Below are 15660 nucleotides of genomic sequence, written 5' to 3' on the forward strand. Positions count from 1 at the left end.
GATGGCTGCTCCGTGACCTGACCCCTCTTTTTAACCCTTAGGATCAACTACACAACATCAACAAACCTGGCACTTAGAAATTAAAAATGGATTTTCTGCACAAATCCCTTAACCTTCACTGACCATCTGCTGTTTCCACAGTAACGCAGCGAGCAGCTGCGATGGGCCACCCCCCCCCCCCCACCGGCTCAGGCTGGCTCGGCCGCATCACTGCAGTTACCTGGGGAACACACCGGAGCTGCCCCAGCACCAGCATCCTGCAATGCAGCTCCAGGCATCACGGTGCAACGGCCCCAGGGGGACACTCCCACCTGCTCTGCAATTCACAGGGCTCCAACAGGCTTCCAGGGGGGACGGGGATTTGGGCGCAGGTCCCCAGCACAGTCAGGACACTACTTTGAGCACAACCCTCTAATGGTTTATGACTCATGGTGGAAACAGATTCATTCGCAACCCAGGGCTTTAGCCAGCAACGCTTTCAGTGCAATAGAATCATTGCCGAAAGCAGATTAGCGCTGCGAGGTAATGATCTTTTTGCCTGCTTTTCTTAGCCTGCCTCATCCATCGCTGTCCTGTGTAGGATTAGCATATGCCTCATTTTGGAGCAGACATTCTGGCTTTAAAACCCAGCCCTTTGGATCATGGTTAAATGAAGACAGATAACAGCAGCCTCCGCACTGGCAGGGTGCTGTTGAGCCTGCTGAGGTTCACAAATGGGATGTTTGCTCTGCTCCAGGCAGGCAGAGGGGCTTTTGGTGGCTGTAGGCACCGGCCTGGAATTTCTCAAGGAGACAGAGCCGCCATGCATGCGTACGTGCTTGCGGGACATTGCACGTGAGCTGCCTTTTCTCCAACTGGGAGGCTGGATAGAGGGGACACGGGAGAAAGTCTGCTCCTACAGCAGGAAAAGGCTGCTGGTGTTATGTAGTTAATTATCGCTGCAGAGCACGGCTGAGGGGAGCGGCACTGCAGGATCTGTGGAGAAGCTGCGTGGGAATTGCCACCTAATTTATAGCAGATGGACGTCAGCATCACCTCAGCATCCAGCACATCTGCCGCTCCTGCGGCTCGCCTCAGCTGTGCACCGGGCCGCGCCAGGGGGGACACTGCCCTCTCCCATGCCAGGGAGGGAACGGCAGCACCAGAGGGGTCCGTGCACCCCACGCTGAGCTCGATGTGCTCCCAGCGCCGCATGGAACAGAGCGAATGCTGTACATCCCCCCGCACAGTACTTGCAGCTAGCGAGACGGCCACGGAGCTAAGTGACAGCAGGAACACGCTGTGCTCTGAGCACTCGCAGTGAGACATGAGCCATCAATCATGGGATTGTGACCAGCCTATCATTAATGTATTAATATCGTGAGTTATACACACATAACCAAGGGGCACGGGCACCAGGAGGAACCAGTGCAGACGATATCCCTTGGTTATACCTGCCCCGTAAGCAGTAAGGAGAGCCGGTGGTCTCCTGCACAGCCCAAGCAGTCAGAGGGGCTGGGCAAGGAGGGCTTTCACCTGTCCAGGCTGCAGGGGGGAGGTTTGAAGGTTTTGGAGGGTAGGGACAGCAGGACACCAGAACTTCACCTGGGCAATGACTGACCTCAGTGGGATGAAGAAGAGGGAATATTACAGATATTACAGTTGACCAAATACTCACTGAATTACAAACGCAAAAAAAGGGCTTCACTGATGAGGCCTTGAGAGGGGATGAGGATGAGCACAACTCTGGCGGAGGCTACTGGGGTGTTATTGCAGTTCAGCAGAGCTACTGGACCAGGCACACAGGCAGCAGGAAAACAGACTTGGAGGAATTAATGAGCCTGGTGGGAGGAAGTGCTAAAATCCACCAGGAGAGGAGGCAGCAGGAGCATCCTAAACAAATCCACCACGATTACATCTGCGAGGCTATGGCTGAAACAGAGAGTGCAAGGAAAGGGCTGCAGAGAGGGCTGAGGCTTAGGGACCTCGCAGGAGATGTGGAAATGTGGAGATAGCCAGCAAAGCAGCTCAGCTTCATCAGCCTTGGGGGTAAAAGGGATAAATGCAGGGGGCAGCAAAACTGATCTACAGCCAAAGGCTTGGGGGCGGTTGTGCAGATACACCCTGTCTGCTGTGCGCCACAGCGATCACAGCTCCACTGTGCCAGATGTCATGGCATGAGGCAGGCTCTGCCAAGCACTGCTCCTGTCTAACTTAGCTCAAACTCAGTCCTAACTCTGTCCTGTTGAATTCAAGGTGGGAGGAGAAGATGAGGCTTGGCGTTCATCTGTCAGATCGCTGCCTCTCAGCTCTGTCCTTCCCCATGGGGCAGGGAAGAGCTGGGCACGGGGAGGCAGTGAAACAGAGGATGCCCTGGATCAGGCACACAGCTACCTGCCTGCAAGTCTGCTGAGACATGTCCTAGCTTATTAAAAACCTGAGCAAAGGCCAATGGAAGATCTCCTTGTGATCTTGTTGCTGCTGGACCAGACACCAAAGAAGTCAGTAAAGCTCTTACTGTGTTGCTGACAGTCCTTCTGAAGGGTTTGGGACCCAGGAGAGACAGGAGACTGTGAGGGCTGAGGAGGGGTGGCAGGGCCTAACCATGGGGATTGACTACCAGAACCAGCACTGCACCATGTGACAACTAGCAGGGGATGTCATGACGACAACACACAGGGCCCAAGAGGGCATGTAAGCTGAGGAGTCGAAAGACTGCTCGGTGGGCTGAAGGGGAGGATAACAGAGGCAACTGGCAAGATACCCAGGGGGTGGCTTACCAGAGCCAGGGACACCCATGCCCAAGGACATCCAGCGATCTCACACTCTGAGCCCAGCACTCCCCATCCCATCATTTCCAGTTCATTCAATGATCCTGTGTGGCTTGACAAGTTCCACAAGTGCTGCTAATGCACGAAACCCCACCAGTCCCCTCCAGTACCTGCATCCAGCCCAGGTATGGCCATGGACCACTCTTCTCCAGCCCTGAGCAGAGGTGAGGTGCTGTTCTGCCTCCAAAGGACCCTGCTACCTGCCTGGCCTGTTTTGTCACCCCCATCTGCCCCAAGGACCCTGCTCAAACTGTTGGGTAGGTATTTGGGTCATGGCCAGAATGCCACCATGCCTGCACCGCACACCCTTGGCATCAGTCCCTGCCTCTATGGCACAAGGAGTCAGACAGGCGGGGAGATGCCGCAGACCACACGCCCTGTGACTGCAACGTTAAAGCGGCTTGAGTCCCTAGAAATCTCCAAGCAGTTGCTCCAACATGCACCTGTGTCCTGAACCCCCTCAAATGCGAACACCAAACTCCCAACCACAGCCTCTGCACCAGCCCTCTTCCCAATGTCTGCCTCTGTGGCACTCGTGCCTACCTTGGCATCCAGGATGCTTGTCTCCACCCGGGCCACCCCCTGGTTCTCCCTGAACAGCTGGATCTTGCTGACCTTGCTGAACTCTGACAGCACAGTGGTGAGGTTGGTCTTCAGGTCGATGACGTGGCTGATGCCGTGCCGGGGTCCCACCAGAAGCGTGGTGGCTGGCTGCTTCTCGTCCTGGTAGCATGAGCACATGGAGAGAGACAGACGGACAGGGGTGAATAAACGCACCCTGGGCTGCATGGGCTGCGCCTGGCTCTCCCCATGGAGCCAAGCCTCAATGTCAGCAGCTCAGCTGGGTCCTGGATGGCTTTTGCAGAGCAGCAGGTAAAGCTGGTGCCATGAACCCCCCTCCCTGAGCCTCTCTGCAGAGCTGGGAATGGTGTGCAGGATGCCAAGACTATTTAAAAATAAAGCACTGAACTGACTGTCCACATGAAATATTCAGGCCTGCTGGTGTCACTACAGAAAAATAAGAGCATGTTACAAATCTGTCTGATCTGACATTGCCTCTGAGAGAAGGAAGCAGAGGAGGGAGTGAATGCATTTTAGAAAAGAAGAAAGACTAAAGCCTTGACTGAAAACAGAGATCTTTCTTGCTCTGGTGTACCCAGGAAGGATGCTTCAAGCCAGACCTGGAGGTGAAGAGGAGCTGGGCAGACCCATGCAGAAGAGAATAAGGGAATACTTTTTACAACCTGCACATGGTTCAACTCTTAGCCTGGCTCAGAGTCATTGCTTTGGTGACAGAGATGAAAAAAAAACGCAGGACAGCCACACCAGAGGTGAGTTGCCCAACGCTGCACACCAGGCAGTGTCGGAGGCAGGCTCCGATCGGTCAGCCATGGCACTGACCAGACACCACGTGGTTCTGCCTTCACCGATTTCCTACAGGCACCTTTGAGCTGCGAGGTGAAGAGCTCTGAGGTGTGGTGGAAGCAGATCAGATCAAAAGCTGCAAGAGATGGAACCCAGGAGGCAAAGCGAGGGACGTTGGTTGAGGGTAAAGGGAAGGATGGCAGAGAGATGACACTTACATGGAGACCCCTGGATGGGATGTGGAGCGAGAGGGATGGAGAGGTGAGCCAGGTAGCGGGGAGCCTTAGTGGGTCCACCATTCTCCTGTTTGGCTTCGTGGCTTTCCTCCTGCCATGGAGAAAGTGAGGTGGCTTGGGTGAGGGGTGGAGATGCCTCTGATGGAGGTGGGGAGGAGTGGGCTGTGGCAGTGACAGATTCCTGAGAGCTGCCAAGTAGCGGTCAGGCTGGACCACTGCTGATGGAGATGGTAAGGCCAGCTATAAGCATGTGTCTGAAACTACTCCGACTTCCTTGAGCAGGTCATCTTGTTGCCTAAAAGGCTGGCAAGAACAGAGCCAACGCTGACCCTGCAGAGCTGAAGATCTGACCTACTGTCAGCAGAGGCTCTGAAGGCTTCTCTGTATGCACTTGGACCCAGCAGGGCAGAGCAAGAGCAAGAAGTAATTTCTGTGGAAGCCACTTCTCCCCTGGCCCTCCCCTTCAGCACACACTCAGGACCAGTGCCAAGCACCTCCCAGCCCATCCTGAATTACCGTACCAGTCCCACTGTGTTGAAGAGGACCCCAGCAAAGGTGGGCAGCTCGTTTAAGATCCTCAGGTACTGCAGCTTCGCCTGCGCCGTGGAGACCTGACAAAACACATCACATGCGCCATCACCACCAGCACAAGGGGGAAGAAAAGCAAGAGGCCTGCACAAGCCTAGGAGCTCCCAAGCAGGGGTGCGCGGTGTGTTGGCAGGCAGCTTGGGGCATGGGCTGTACTGGCAGCGAGCCTGGGGGCTTGCCATAGGGTGGAGGGGGTCTCTGCTCCTCTGCCATCCTGGGCAGATGCTGGGAGGTAACTCAGAGCAGAGGCACAACCAGGGAGGAGCTCAGCCGCTTGATGTATAACCCTTCTGGGGGATGTATAATCCCCCCCGAGATGTATACCCTCCTGGGCAATATATAACCCCCCCCGGGAGCTCTGATGGCTGCAGGGACCGAGGCAGTAGCTCAGCAGCCTCCTCCAGAGCTTTCCAAGCCCAGAAGCAGAGATAACAATACTGATGTGTGCTGCTTTGGCCAAGCTGAGAGCCGGCTCTTGGCTGATCTCACCCCACAGATCTGCACTGGAGTCCCGGAAAGCCAGATCAGCTTTTGGAAGTGGATTCAGAAGAGTGAGAGGCTGCCTGGCTGTCACCCCGGGAATTATCTCCCATTCAAGGGGACTTAAGCAGCAATAACAGGAGTCCCCGAGCAGCTGGGGACAATAGGATGTCTGGGCAGAGGTCATGCTGCCACTCCATCAGCCCTGAGCCATGGCCACGTGGGCTGGGCTTACCTTGGTGCCGCCGGGCTGGTTCTGGTGGGCTTTGAGCTGCTGCGAGAGGGATTTCCGGAGGCTCTTCTCTTTGATGAGCTGCAGGAGCGAGGGGGGCAGGAAGGGCTCCAGGCCCCACTCCTTCCTGCAGGGAGGGAAGCCTGCCTGAGCCACCAGGCCAGAGACCCCTCCGACGGGCGGAGATGGACACGAACCAGGGATGATGCCCGAGAGCATCTTGCCATCAGAGGGAGCTGGCGCCGCACCGGCACTTCCTTGGTGTCACAGACGGAGCAGCGGCAGCCCCCAGCCTGGGTCCCCAAGGAGGTGGGACCCCCGGCTGGTGGCACAGCCACCAGCACTGCGCTGGGGAATGCAGCAGTGCCAGGCTCTGCAGCCAAGCCCAGCTCCCACTCACCTTCATGTAAAGTTAAGGGATGCAGAGTAAATCCCCAAACCTCTTTTGGGGTCCTCCCAGGGTGCCATCTCCCCACTTCCTCCCCCGTGGATGCTGGGCAAGGCCAGCCTGCGCAGACAGATTCTGTATGAATTTAAGACTACCAGGAGCTCCAGGAGGACTGAGCCAGGGCTACACGGCTTGGTGACAGGCTGAGATTACACAGCCACAGTGCCTTCTCCTTGCCTCGGATGCCTGGCAGAAAATCAGCCCGGATTCCCATGGAAATGATCCTGGACTCGCAGCAAATACACCCGCCAGCCCTGGCAAGGCTGCTGTGCGTGGCTGGATGTCAGCGTGCAGGGGTCTTACACAGCCTTATGGTGGGACCAGGGGCTGCGTGTCACTGCTGCTAAGCCTGTGAGCCACGGACCAGCTCCAGGGGTGGTCTCAGGGCATCTCATGCACAGCACCCTGAAATGTTGCTGGGAGGACCCCAGTTACACAGGGGCTGTGAGCAGGAGCACAGGGAGTGACACAGAGGAGGGCTGTGCGGCAGTGTGGGGAGAGGGAGGAGGACTCACTCTACGTTCTTGAGGGAGACCTTCTGGCTGGGGCGGGTGGCTGAGACAGTGATGTAGATGTGGAGGGCAGCGAGCCCCAGCAGCATCTCTGGCTTGGGGTCGGTGCCGAAGCGCTCTCTGATCACATCGTTGCGGCTCTGCAGGAGGGAGGAGAGGTGTCCTCAGACAACCATGGGGACAGGGCACCCGCCACCTGAGGGATACCTCTACAAGGCCCAGCCTGGGCAGACACATGGGCCACGAGCATCACCAGCTCCCATATCCTAGGAGTGAGTCCCGTACCTGGATGTACAAATATTCGAAGGCTGCAGGATCCCGGCGCAGCAGCTCCACTGGGTCCTTGGGGAAGAAGCTCACACGGAAGAGGCATCTCATGCCATGGTAGTGTGTCCTCTGCACAACCTGTGGCAGGAGCAGAGGGGAGCAGTGAGCCCAGGATTTGTGTATTATTTGCCTGCAGGGCAGGACACCCATTATCCTCTCCCCTGGGGGAGGTATTTGATTTCTCTCCTCCATGCACCACCTGATCCTTTCATCCCGGGAACAGCCCAGCCTTCCTTGGTATGACAGCTTTGCCTGATGCTGCAGGGGTTCATGTCACCAAGGCTAACGCTTCCTCCCCGATCCCTATTTTATCACTGGTCCTGTGCAGCACCAGCCTCCTGGCTCTCCCAGGCAGGCTGAGGATATTCACGAATGCTGTCTGCAGCTGCCCAGGCTGGAGCACAGAGCGCCTCCACGGAGCTGTCAGAGTGGGATGGGTAAAACCCTCATCATCTCCCTTTTTGCCCACCCTTTGCACCCCTGAGCCCGCAGGACCATGCCAGAGGCAAGGAGAGGCTACACTAGCCCATGGCACAACCCCAGCCAAGCCCCGTGCCGGTGGGATAAGAGCCTCCCTGTGCCCCAGCCACTGGCCACGGCTGTCCTAATGCCCCCCACACCCGGCGGCTTACATGGGCCAGCGGCTGCTTGTCCTGGAGCAGCAGGAACCGGTGGCTCTGCTCCGGGCTGGAATACTCCAAGACCAGGGCAAAGTGCTCAATGTGCCTCAGGGACAGGCGATCCTGCAACGTCACCATCACGTCCTGCAAACACCATGGACAGGCTTGGGTGCAAGGCACTGGCTCCCTCCCAGCGTGGGAGCTCGCACCCCACCGAGAGCCTACTCCTCCCCAGCACCTGGGGCTGCGCCAGTGCAGGATGAGGCCCTGCAGTGCTGAGAGGGGCCATGGAATGGTACCCAGGCATTGCCAGGTGAAGTGACCTCGCAGCAGGAGGTGACCAGCAGCCAGAATCCCAGCACCTTGGGTTACACTGCTGTTTTGGAGGGAGGCTGCAGGGAGCTGGCCTCTGCCAGGGGGACTCACAGGAGCATCCATCCTGGCTGGAGGGCAGGCTCACAGCAAGGAGAAAAGTTAGGAGCGGGAGGAAGCCAGCAAAAGCCGATCCCTACCAGCTGCAAAGCATGTCGCCCGGGGAGGCGGAGGGGCTATCCATCATGCGGTGGCAGTTCGCAGCCAGCCAAGCGCCACTGCGGTGTTTGTGCAAAGAAGCAGAAGACAAGGAAAAATGGATTGGGCAGGCGGGAGGAGAGAAGCGTCATGGTGCCATGGGGGGAGCGGAGGGGCCCACCTTCACGGTGGTTCGGCCATCAAACGTGAAGGATTTGATCTGCCCATTCTCCAGGAAAACCTTCAGCACGTTGGGAATGAGGAGGAGAGCTTCTTTCTTCAACATGTCCTGGCACACGGGGCCGGCAATGGGGGAGGCGAGGAGGATGGGGGCACAGAGAGACAGAGGGGGGGTGGGGAGAGAGAAGGAGTGTCAGTGATGGAGCGGTTACGGCATCCTCCGCTTCTCTGGGCTTATGCGCTAAGAGGCACATTTCCCTTGAAAGACCCAGTGTCTCTGCTGAGCCATCGAGAAGCGCAGAGCTGGAGTAATTCAGAGCTTGCTGACAGATTCACCTCCCCAGCTCCCAGCAGCTGCAGTGGGAACAGAACATCCCACTCAGTCCAGCACGTCCCAGAGCCGTGCCCATGCCTGGCAGCCTGTCCTGCTCCCCAGCTGGTGTCCCAGAGGGGGGGCTATGGCTGGGGTGGCTCAGAGCCAATCCCCCTTTCCTGACCCTTAACCCAAGTCTAGCCCACCTCAACCTTGCCCATGCCCTGTGCAGGAAGTTGGATGGAGGCTGATTTTATTTAGCGAGAAGTGTTTCAATTAGATAATTACTTAATTGATTTTGCTTAAAAATAGAATTTGCTACAAGTGCTTTACAGGGGTTTTTTTGGTTTTGTTTTTGGAGGTTTTTTGTATGCTATTTAATAAAACCTTTCTTCAATCAAAAGACAATAGCACTGGGCTGAAACACTATTGCAGCATAACAGCTTCCATGGCCACACAGCAGTGCCCTGGTCACCCTGCCCCATGCACGGGCGCTCCTGTGAAGGCTCTGGCACTGGGTTGGAAGCCACAGACCTTCCTTAGGGCAGGCGCTGGCACTGCCTGAATGTCACCCTTGGGTGCCCAGGGGGACTCAGGTGAGACCAGGTTTCCGAGGACAGTTTCTGGGGCTCCATCCAGATGGAGGGACAGGGGAGGACCATGGCATGTCCCCCCAGCACTGACCCAACACCTTGAGTGTGCCCAAGGGCATCTGCCCTGTGGGGCTGCCTGGGCCTGAGGGCTGCTCTTACCTGCAGAGCCCAAATCAGGGGAGAGGAGCCCTGCAGCCCCCAGCCACCATGTGCCCCAGGGATGTCTCACGGGGGTGAATCACATAGGAAGGCAGGGCAGGACTTACTGGGTCTGTCTCGCCGACTGTCACCTGCTCTGAAAATCGGACCTTCGCCGGGTTGGACCTTAGCTTCGCCTTCTTGGCTGCGCTGATGAAAGCAGATTTGGGAGACTGGAAAGAGAGCACTGGGTAAATCACCTGCCTACTCTCAGAGCTGTGGCATGGGGAAAACCAGGCATGCGGCCCAGAGAAAGCCTCTCCAGAGCCAGCATGATGATGGGGAGCAGGTAGCAAACCATGAAATGGGGGGGTGGAAAGCAAGTCCCCTTCACTATGGTTATACAGTGCTGCAGGCACAGCCCCTGAAGTCACACCAGCACCCTCAGGGGATTGGGGAGGCTGCACCCCCAGCGGGCACATATGCCCTGTACCCCCTGTGCAGGCTGAGCTCCAGCGGATGAGCCAGGGCTTGCTTGGAGGCACTGGCACTGGTTTGGATGGGAGAGACAAGCTCCTCGGACATGGGTCTGCAGCCGCGGGGAGGAACTGGGTGGCTGGGAGGTGGCAGGACCCCAGACAGCCCTGCGGGACATTCTGGTGGCAGTGCCTGGCACCAGGGGGCCTCTGATTGCCTACAGTGTGTGTGTGTGAGGGTGCCGGCGCTGGCATTAGCCGAGCAGCCTGTACTGGCGGCCATCCAGGGCCAGGAGCAAAAAAATCTCTTTTGGAGCCTGGCACACAGCCCGCTCTGACAGAGCAGCACCAGCACGGGGTGGTGGCACCTCCTTCTGGGGGGAGGGGAGCACAGGGGAGCTCTCACACTTATCTCCTTCATTGACACCAAAGGGCTTAGTAAAGCAGAAATGATGCCCTGCCACCGCCGCCACCAGCAGGACCATTCAACCTGCTCTGGTGCCACGGGTGCCGAGCCCCAGTGCACCACCGCCAGCTGCACTGCTCGGGGCCCGCATCTCCCCAGGGACTCCCGGGCCAAGCCTGCCGGGAACGGCAGTGGCATGTCCCTCCATGCCACCTCTGGCATGACAGGTCACTTCATCAGACATGCCTGATGCCCTCAGCAAACCATATGGGTTTGGGGATATTTTTCCTCCCTCCCTCCTGTGAGGAGGTAGTGACAAGGACAGGGAGATGGCCACGTGCCCTGCGGGGCTGCAGCAGCTCTCAGACCTCACAGCTTGCAAGAGCCTTGGGGTGGTAGGACATCAGCCTAACACCTGAGTGGTCCCCTAGGGCCTCTAGGGACCACACCTCGGTCTCCCAAAGGGCTCTCAACCCCCGTCCTGGCTCCCCCGGGGCTGGCCATGGCCCCATCCGTCTCACCTGGTGGGTGTGCAGGACTGTGAGGATGATGAAGTCCTTGGCCTTCCTGTGACAGAAAGGAGAAATGAAGGTGGATGGGCCCTCACGCTGGTGGACCTCAACACGTGCATTTGGCTATCGAGAGAGCACATCCCACCCTCCCCAGCCTGATGGTGGCTGGGACCTTTGTGGGCTCCTTGGGGTCCTTGGTAATATGGCTGTGGGTGCTCTCCTAGCGCTGCCCACCTCTTGGCCAGCTGGGATCAGCTTCCCCATGCCAGCAGTGACCACCAGTGACAAGTGGAGGCTGGGGGTGTGCACTGTCACCCCAAGGCTCTGGTTGGGGCACAGCAGCCTGGAACAAGCCCCCTCCATGGTGGTGATGAGGGACGAGTGTGAACTGACCTGACAAGCTCGATGAATCTCTCTCTGGGGGCTTCACTCACATCCTCATCATTGATGGCCAAGATCTGGTCTCCTGGCAGGAGCTTATCCTCAGAGGGGCCGCCTGCCGGGAGACAGTGTCAGGGCCAGCCCAGGCATCCCAGGGCTGCAGGGTCAGGGGCAAGCAGGAGGTTCCCAAGCACCCCAAAGCATTTGCCCGTGTATGTGGCTGTGGAGGGCACCGTGCAGGCCCACCAGAGGTGACAGGAGAGGACAAGCAGCTCAGGGAGGGGTCGCACCAGGGGAAGGTGTCGCTGTGCTTCCTGGCACTCTGACGCCATGTCCAGAGACCCCACCCACCCCACACCTACCTGCTGCCACCGAGCGCACCACCACCGGCCTCTCGCTGCCGGCCACGAAGCCAAATCCGTAGTGGGGGTGGCGCTGGACTGTCACCTGTCGGAGGGTGTCCGAAGGCAGCTGCCCACATTCCATATCATCACCACCACGCTCCTCCGGCATCACATGGCTGCACTGCAGAGCGGAGGGGCAGGCTGTAAGGCACCCCATCATGGCAGCCCTCCCCGCTCACTCCAAGCCCTCTGCAACCTGGAGGGCAGCCCCACTCCACGTGCCTCCCGCATCTCTCCTGGCACTGCAGGTCCCAGCAGATTGCCAGAACATCCACAGCCCACCCCTCACCCCTGTCCTCCCTTGCAGAGCGGTGCTGCTTAGTGCCCGTCCTTGCCACAGTGCCAGCAGCTCGAGCAGGGGGACATTCACGGAGACACCCCCAAAGGGTAAATCATGCTATCCCCTTCCAGCTTCTCACTGTCCCATCCCCGTCCCAACATCTCACTTCATTAGATGGGAGACCTGTGCAGGATAAACTCCTGGTGGTGCGACTCTGGCGATCACCTGAGGGATGCCACCGCCACAAGTTTCAGAGGAAGTGGCAGCCCTGGCACAGCCAGAGTGCCACCACTCTGCCCATTCTGCAGAGGTTTAGGAGCAAAGGGCTGGCTTTTTCACAGTGTAACATCGCTGCACAATGTCAGAGACAAACGGAACCAAGTTCAGCCAGTCTAAAAACTGGGATTAAGGCAGGCTTAGCCATGGCTGCTGGCACTATGACTGAGTCTCTGCCGCCAGCTCCGGGACTCCTCGAAACACTGACAGCCAGAAGACAGAAAGACTCAGCCCAGGGCAAGGTCATGCCAAACCTGCCCTTGGCATCCCAGAACAATGCAGCTGTGGCTCTGGGCTGCTCAGCAAGGCTGTGAGCCTATCATCAGGGAGCACCATTGGGATGGCGGCAGAGCGCAGCACGGACAGATAGCAACGTGCATGGCCAGGACCAGAAAAACAGTGATGAACGTGCCATTGTTTCTGTGCTGCTCATTGCTTGTTCCTGTCCAGACTATTTAGCCTTCTTAAAAAAGATCCTTCCTGGCCTTTTGGCAATACATCAATTGTTCCATCTCTTATCAGTTTAGGATTTGACGCATCATCCATCTAATGCAATCTGTCTGCATTTCCAACACCCCCTGCCCGCTCCCAGCACCGCATGTTGGCACCCACTGCACAGTGAAAAGAGATGGCACGCGGGCCCAAAAAATAACAGGAGCTTCTTGCAGCTCTGAGCCAGCCCACGGGCAGCTTTGGGCTTGAGCACATCGCTGCCAGGGAAGACAGCCCTGTGCTGGCCCTGATCCCCAGGTGACCTGTCCTGACATCCTTTAAGGGAGCAGGGTCTTGCTGTGTCCCTGCTGCCTTGTCTCCCATGGGAGCCCAGGGGGCTCTGAGCACCAGGTGCCTCCACCCAGTGTCAGGGATACAGTGCTGGCTATGGATGAGCTGTGCTCTGTGGTGATGGGATGCCACCACTGTCAGGTCCACCCTGACCCATCCTCAGTGCCCAGCCAGACGGGTACCCGCGGTCTTCTCCTCCCTCACGCAGCAGCATGTGGCTGGAGAAGCAAAGCAGTGAGACCCAGGGAAGGCAACTGCTGAGGAGCAGAAGGATGCGGGTATCTCCCGGGGCAGGGGGAAGCCCTGTACCCATCAGGGGTCCCAGTGGGGGTGCAGCACCCGCAGGCACGGGGTGCAGGGCTGGCTCCAGCGCCAGGAGAGTGCAGCTGTGGGGAAGCGCAAGCGAGACCATCTCCCCTGCGACTGGCTATGCGCCGCCTCATTAGCTGCTCTGCTACTCCCATGAGCATTTAAAAGAACAGCAACAACAACAAAAATATCACACGATTCAACCAATTTTCTCAAATGAACGTTCTCCAAAGCCATTGTCTGCAGCTGAAAAGGAGACTGAACGCAGTGCTGCGTCTCTGCACGGCTGGCACGGCCAGGGAGAATGCCTGCTGTTTGCAGAGATGGAGCTGGCTGCCAAGAGACAACAGAGCCCTTTCGTCGCCTCCAATCTGCCCACAGCAACTCCAGCCCCACCCCCCCATCCAACAAGTGCCCGCGGTGCGTGAAGGTGAGGATGAACTGCGGGGCAGAAAGCGCTGGGATGCCTCAGGGATGTGAGGAAACTGAGGCAGGGGTTTGCTTATCAAGTCACAGGCAAGTGGGTGACAAGTCCCAGACTACAGCTGCCCACTGAAAGCTGTTGCGTCCCCAGATCTGTCCTTCTGGGTGCAACTTGGGAGTGGGTCTCACCCCTGCTCCTCCCCATGGAGCTCGCAGCCAAGCCATGACCGCCCTGCAACAGCAGCCTCTCAGGCAGCTGAATTACCATTAGAAAAGGTTAGCAGGGAAATCTTTGCAGTCTAAACAGACAAGAGGAAAAGAAAGCACACCTCATTTCAGCCACAACCAGTCTGCCGTCCAGCGTTAAAAGGAAGGGGGGAATAAAGAGCTGGATACCGACAATAAAACTCTTTTACCAGGCTCTTAAGCTGCTCCTCTCCTGATAAGACTTTATGCTACAGAAGCATTACCAGGAAATTAAATAAGAGAGGACCAGTGTCCTCGTAAGCAGGACTTATTTGGAGAAGTAGTAATGTGCTCAGCAGCAGGTACAGCACGCCTTCTCTGGGCTGTGGCTCTGAACGTCCTTCCCGTGGCAGCTCTCCCATGCTGGACTGGGGGCATGACATGTGCTTGTCCTGGACCAGAGCAAGAGGCCAGAGAAAACCACCAGCAGCAGCAGCGGGTAGTGCTCTCGCTGACACTAGTAAAGACAGCTTGGCTGCACCCCAGGACTGCAGGAGCCTGTTTTTTGTGTTTCTTCTTCTAATTCCTCAACAGAGAAGTGCATTGGCCTGCAAATCTCTCAGCCTTGCTCTTGCAGCAGGGGACTGGGGCTATAAAACCGCTCCTGGAGCTCAGCAGCTCTGCCGCATCAGCAGCACCCAAACCCAGCCCCACCCCAGGCTCAGTGACCAGTGATCCGGGCCATGCAGCTTGGAAAACATCCGCCACCCGCCTTGGTGGGCACAGACCAGCGCTGACCCCATCCCACTGCAGGGAGCAGAAGGCCATTCATGTCCGTGTCCCCACCCTGCCTATGTCCCTGCCTGCCTGCTGCCCACCCCTAGCCTGAGGGGCTGCACTCCATCCCCTCGCATGCCCAGGGACTACTGTGGCACAGTGCCACCGAGACAAAAGGTCATTAGAAAACAGCTCAGCACAAGGTAAAAGGATTCGCCAGGAGAAACCCCTCTGTGCCCTTCAGCAGCAGGAGCCAACCATGGATGTGGCCCTGTGGGATGTCTGCTCCTCACCCGGCTCTTCACGGTGTCTTGACCGATATGGCATGAAGATAGCCCTATCTCCTGGGGCTTGGACACTTATCTTCTGTGCTCAGAGCTCAGACACTGATCCAGTCACACTCTGCCGCCCAAGGTAAGAGAGACATCAGCTCTGTCTGGTCACTCCCCAACACTACATGCTGCCAAGGGATGTGCCTTCAGCTTCCTGAGCACCTTCAGACCCCCGCGCTACAGAGCGGGGCTGAATCCAGAGCCCTCATTCCCCCCCGACAGATAAAGGCAGAGCAGTAGTTACTTCCAAAGCTGATGCGTACATTTTTAATTTCCTACTGCAATAAATCTCTGCTCCCTCTGAGGACTGGTTTTCTCCCTTTGCTTTTAGTGCTGACTGACCATTTCTGCTAGCAGGAAAAGCCACCAGAACAAACCAGGACCACCTGCCCGGGAGGAGCGACGGTCTCCATCTACCCAGGACACTAGCACCATTTCCAACTGCCTTTAAACAGGAGGGCACCAGGTGGGGACACTTTCTGCAGCTGAAGGAGGGTTTATGGCTGAGCCCCAGGATGGGGAGTGGGTATGGAAAGGTCTTGAGCCTTTTGCTGAGAGGCACTTTGCACAGACGTGCTGCAGGGGTGGGTGCCAGCTCTCCTCCCCCTTCCACTGCTGCCATGAACATCCTGAGAACAAACAGAGCCTGTGGATTCCTGTCTTTTCTGCTGCAAAACCGTGCCCAGCTCCTCCATCTGCCAGGCTGCAGTTGGTGAACGGCTTGCGAGGCATGTGGGATCCTGAGCACGTGTGGCAGCGTCAG

The 15660-nt window shown here is 57.5% G+C and overlaps 1 protein-coding gene across 1 annotated transcript in view; it reads right to left on the bottom strand.

The window, feature by feature from the left end:
- Window positions 1-11640, bottom strand: part of FRMPD3 (FERM and PDZ domain containing 3) — a 30794-nt gene extending 19154 nt beyond the window's left edge. The window contains exons 1-11 of the mRNA XM_086470020.1: window positions 11490-11640; window positions 11140-11242; window positions 10756-10801; window positions 9481-9585; window positions 8310-8417; window positions 7631-7762; window positions 6957-7076; window positions 6675-6811; window positions 5715-5838; window positions 4933-5022; window positions 3354-3533 (exon numbers count right to left, since the gene is read on the bottom strand). Of these exons, the coding sequence (XP_086326146.1) occupies window positions 3354-3533; window positions 4933-5022; window positions 5715-5838; window positions 6675-6811; window positions 6957-7076; window positions 7631-7762; window positions 8310-8417; window positions 9481-9585; window positions 10756-10801; window positions 11140-11242; window positions 11490-11640 (1296 nt within the window). The remainder of the gene's footprint in view (window positions 1-3353; window positions 3534-4932; window positions 5023-5714; window positions 5839-6674; window positions 6812-6956; window positions 7077-7630; window positions 7763-8309; window positions 8418-9480; window positions 9586-10755; window positions 10802-11139; window positions 11243-11489) is intronic.
- Window positions 11641-15660: the final 4020 nt, after the last annotated feature.

This window comes from Leptosomus discolor, chromosome 9 (assembly GCF_034619465.1).
Source record: "Leptosomus discolor isolate bLepDis1 chromosome 9, bLepDis1.hap2, whole genome shotgun sequence".
NCBI classification, from domain to species: Eukaryota; Metazoa; Chordata; class Aves; order Leptosomiformes; family Leptosomidae; genus Leptosomus; species Leptosomus discolor.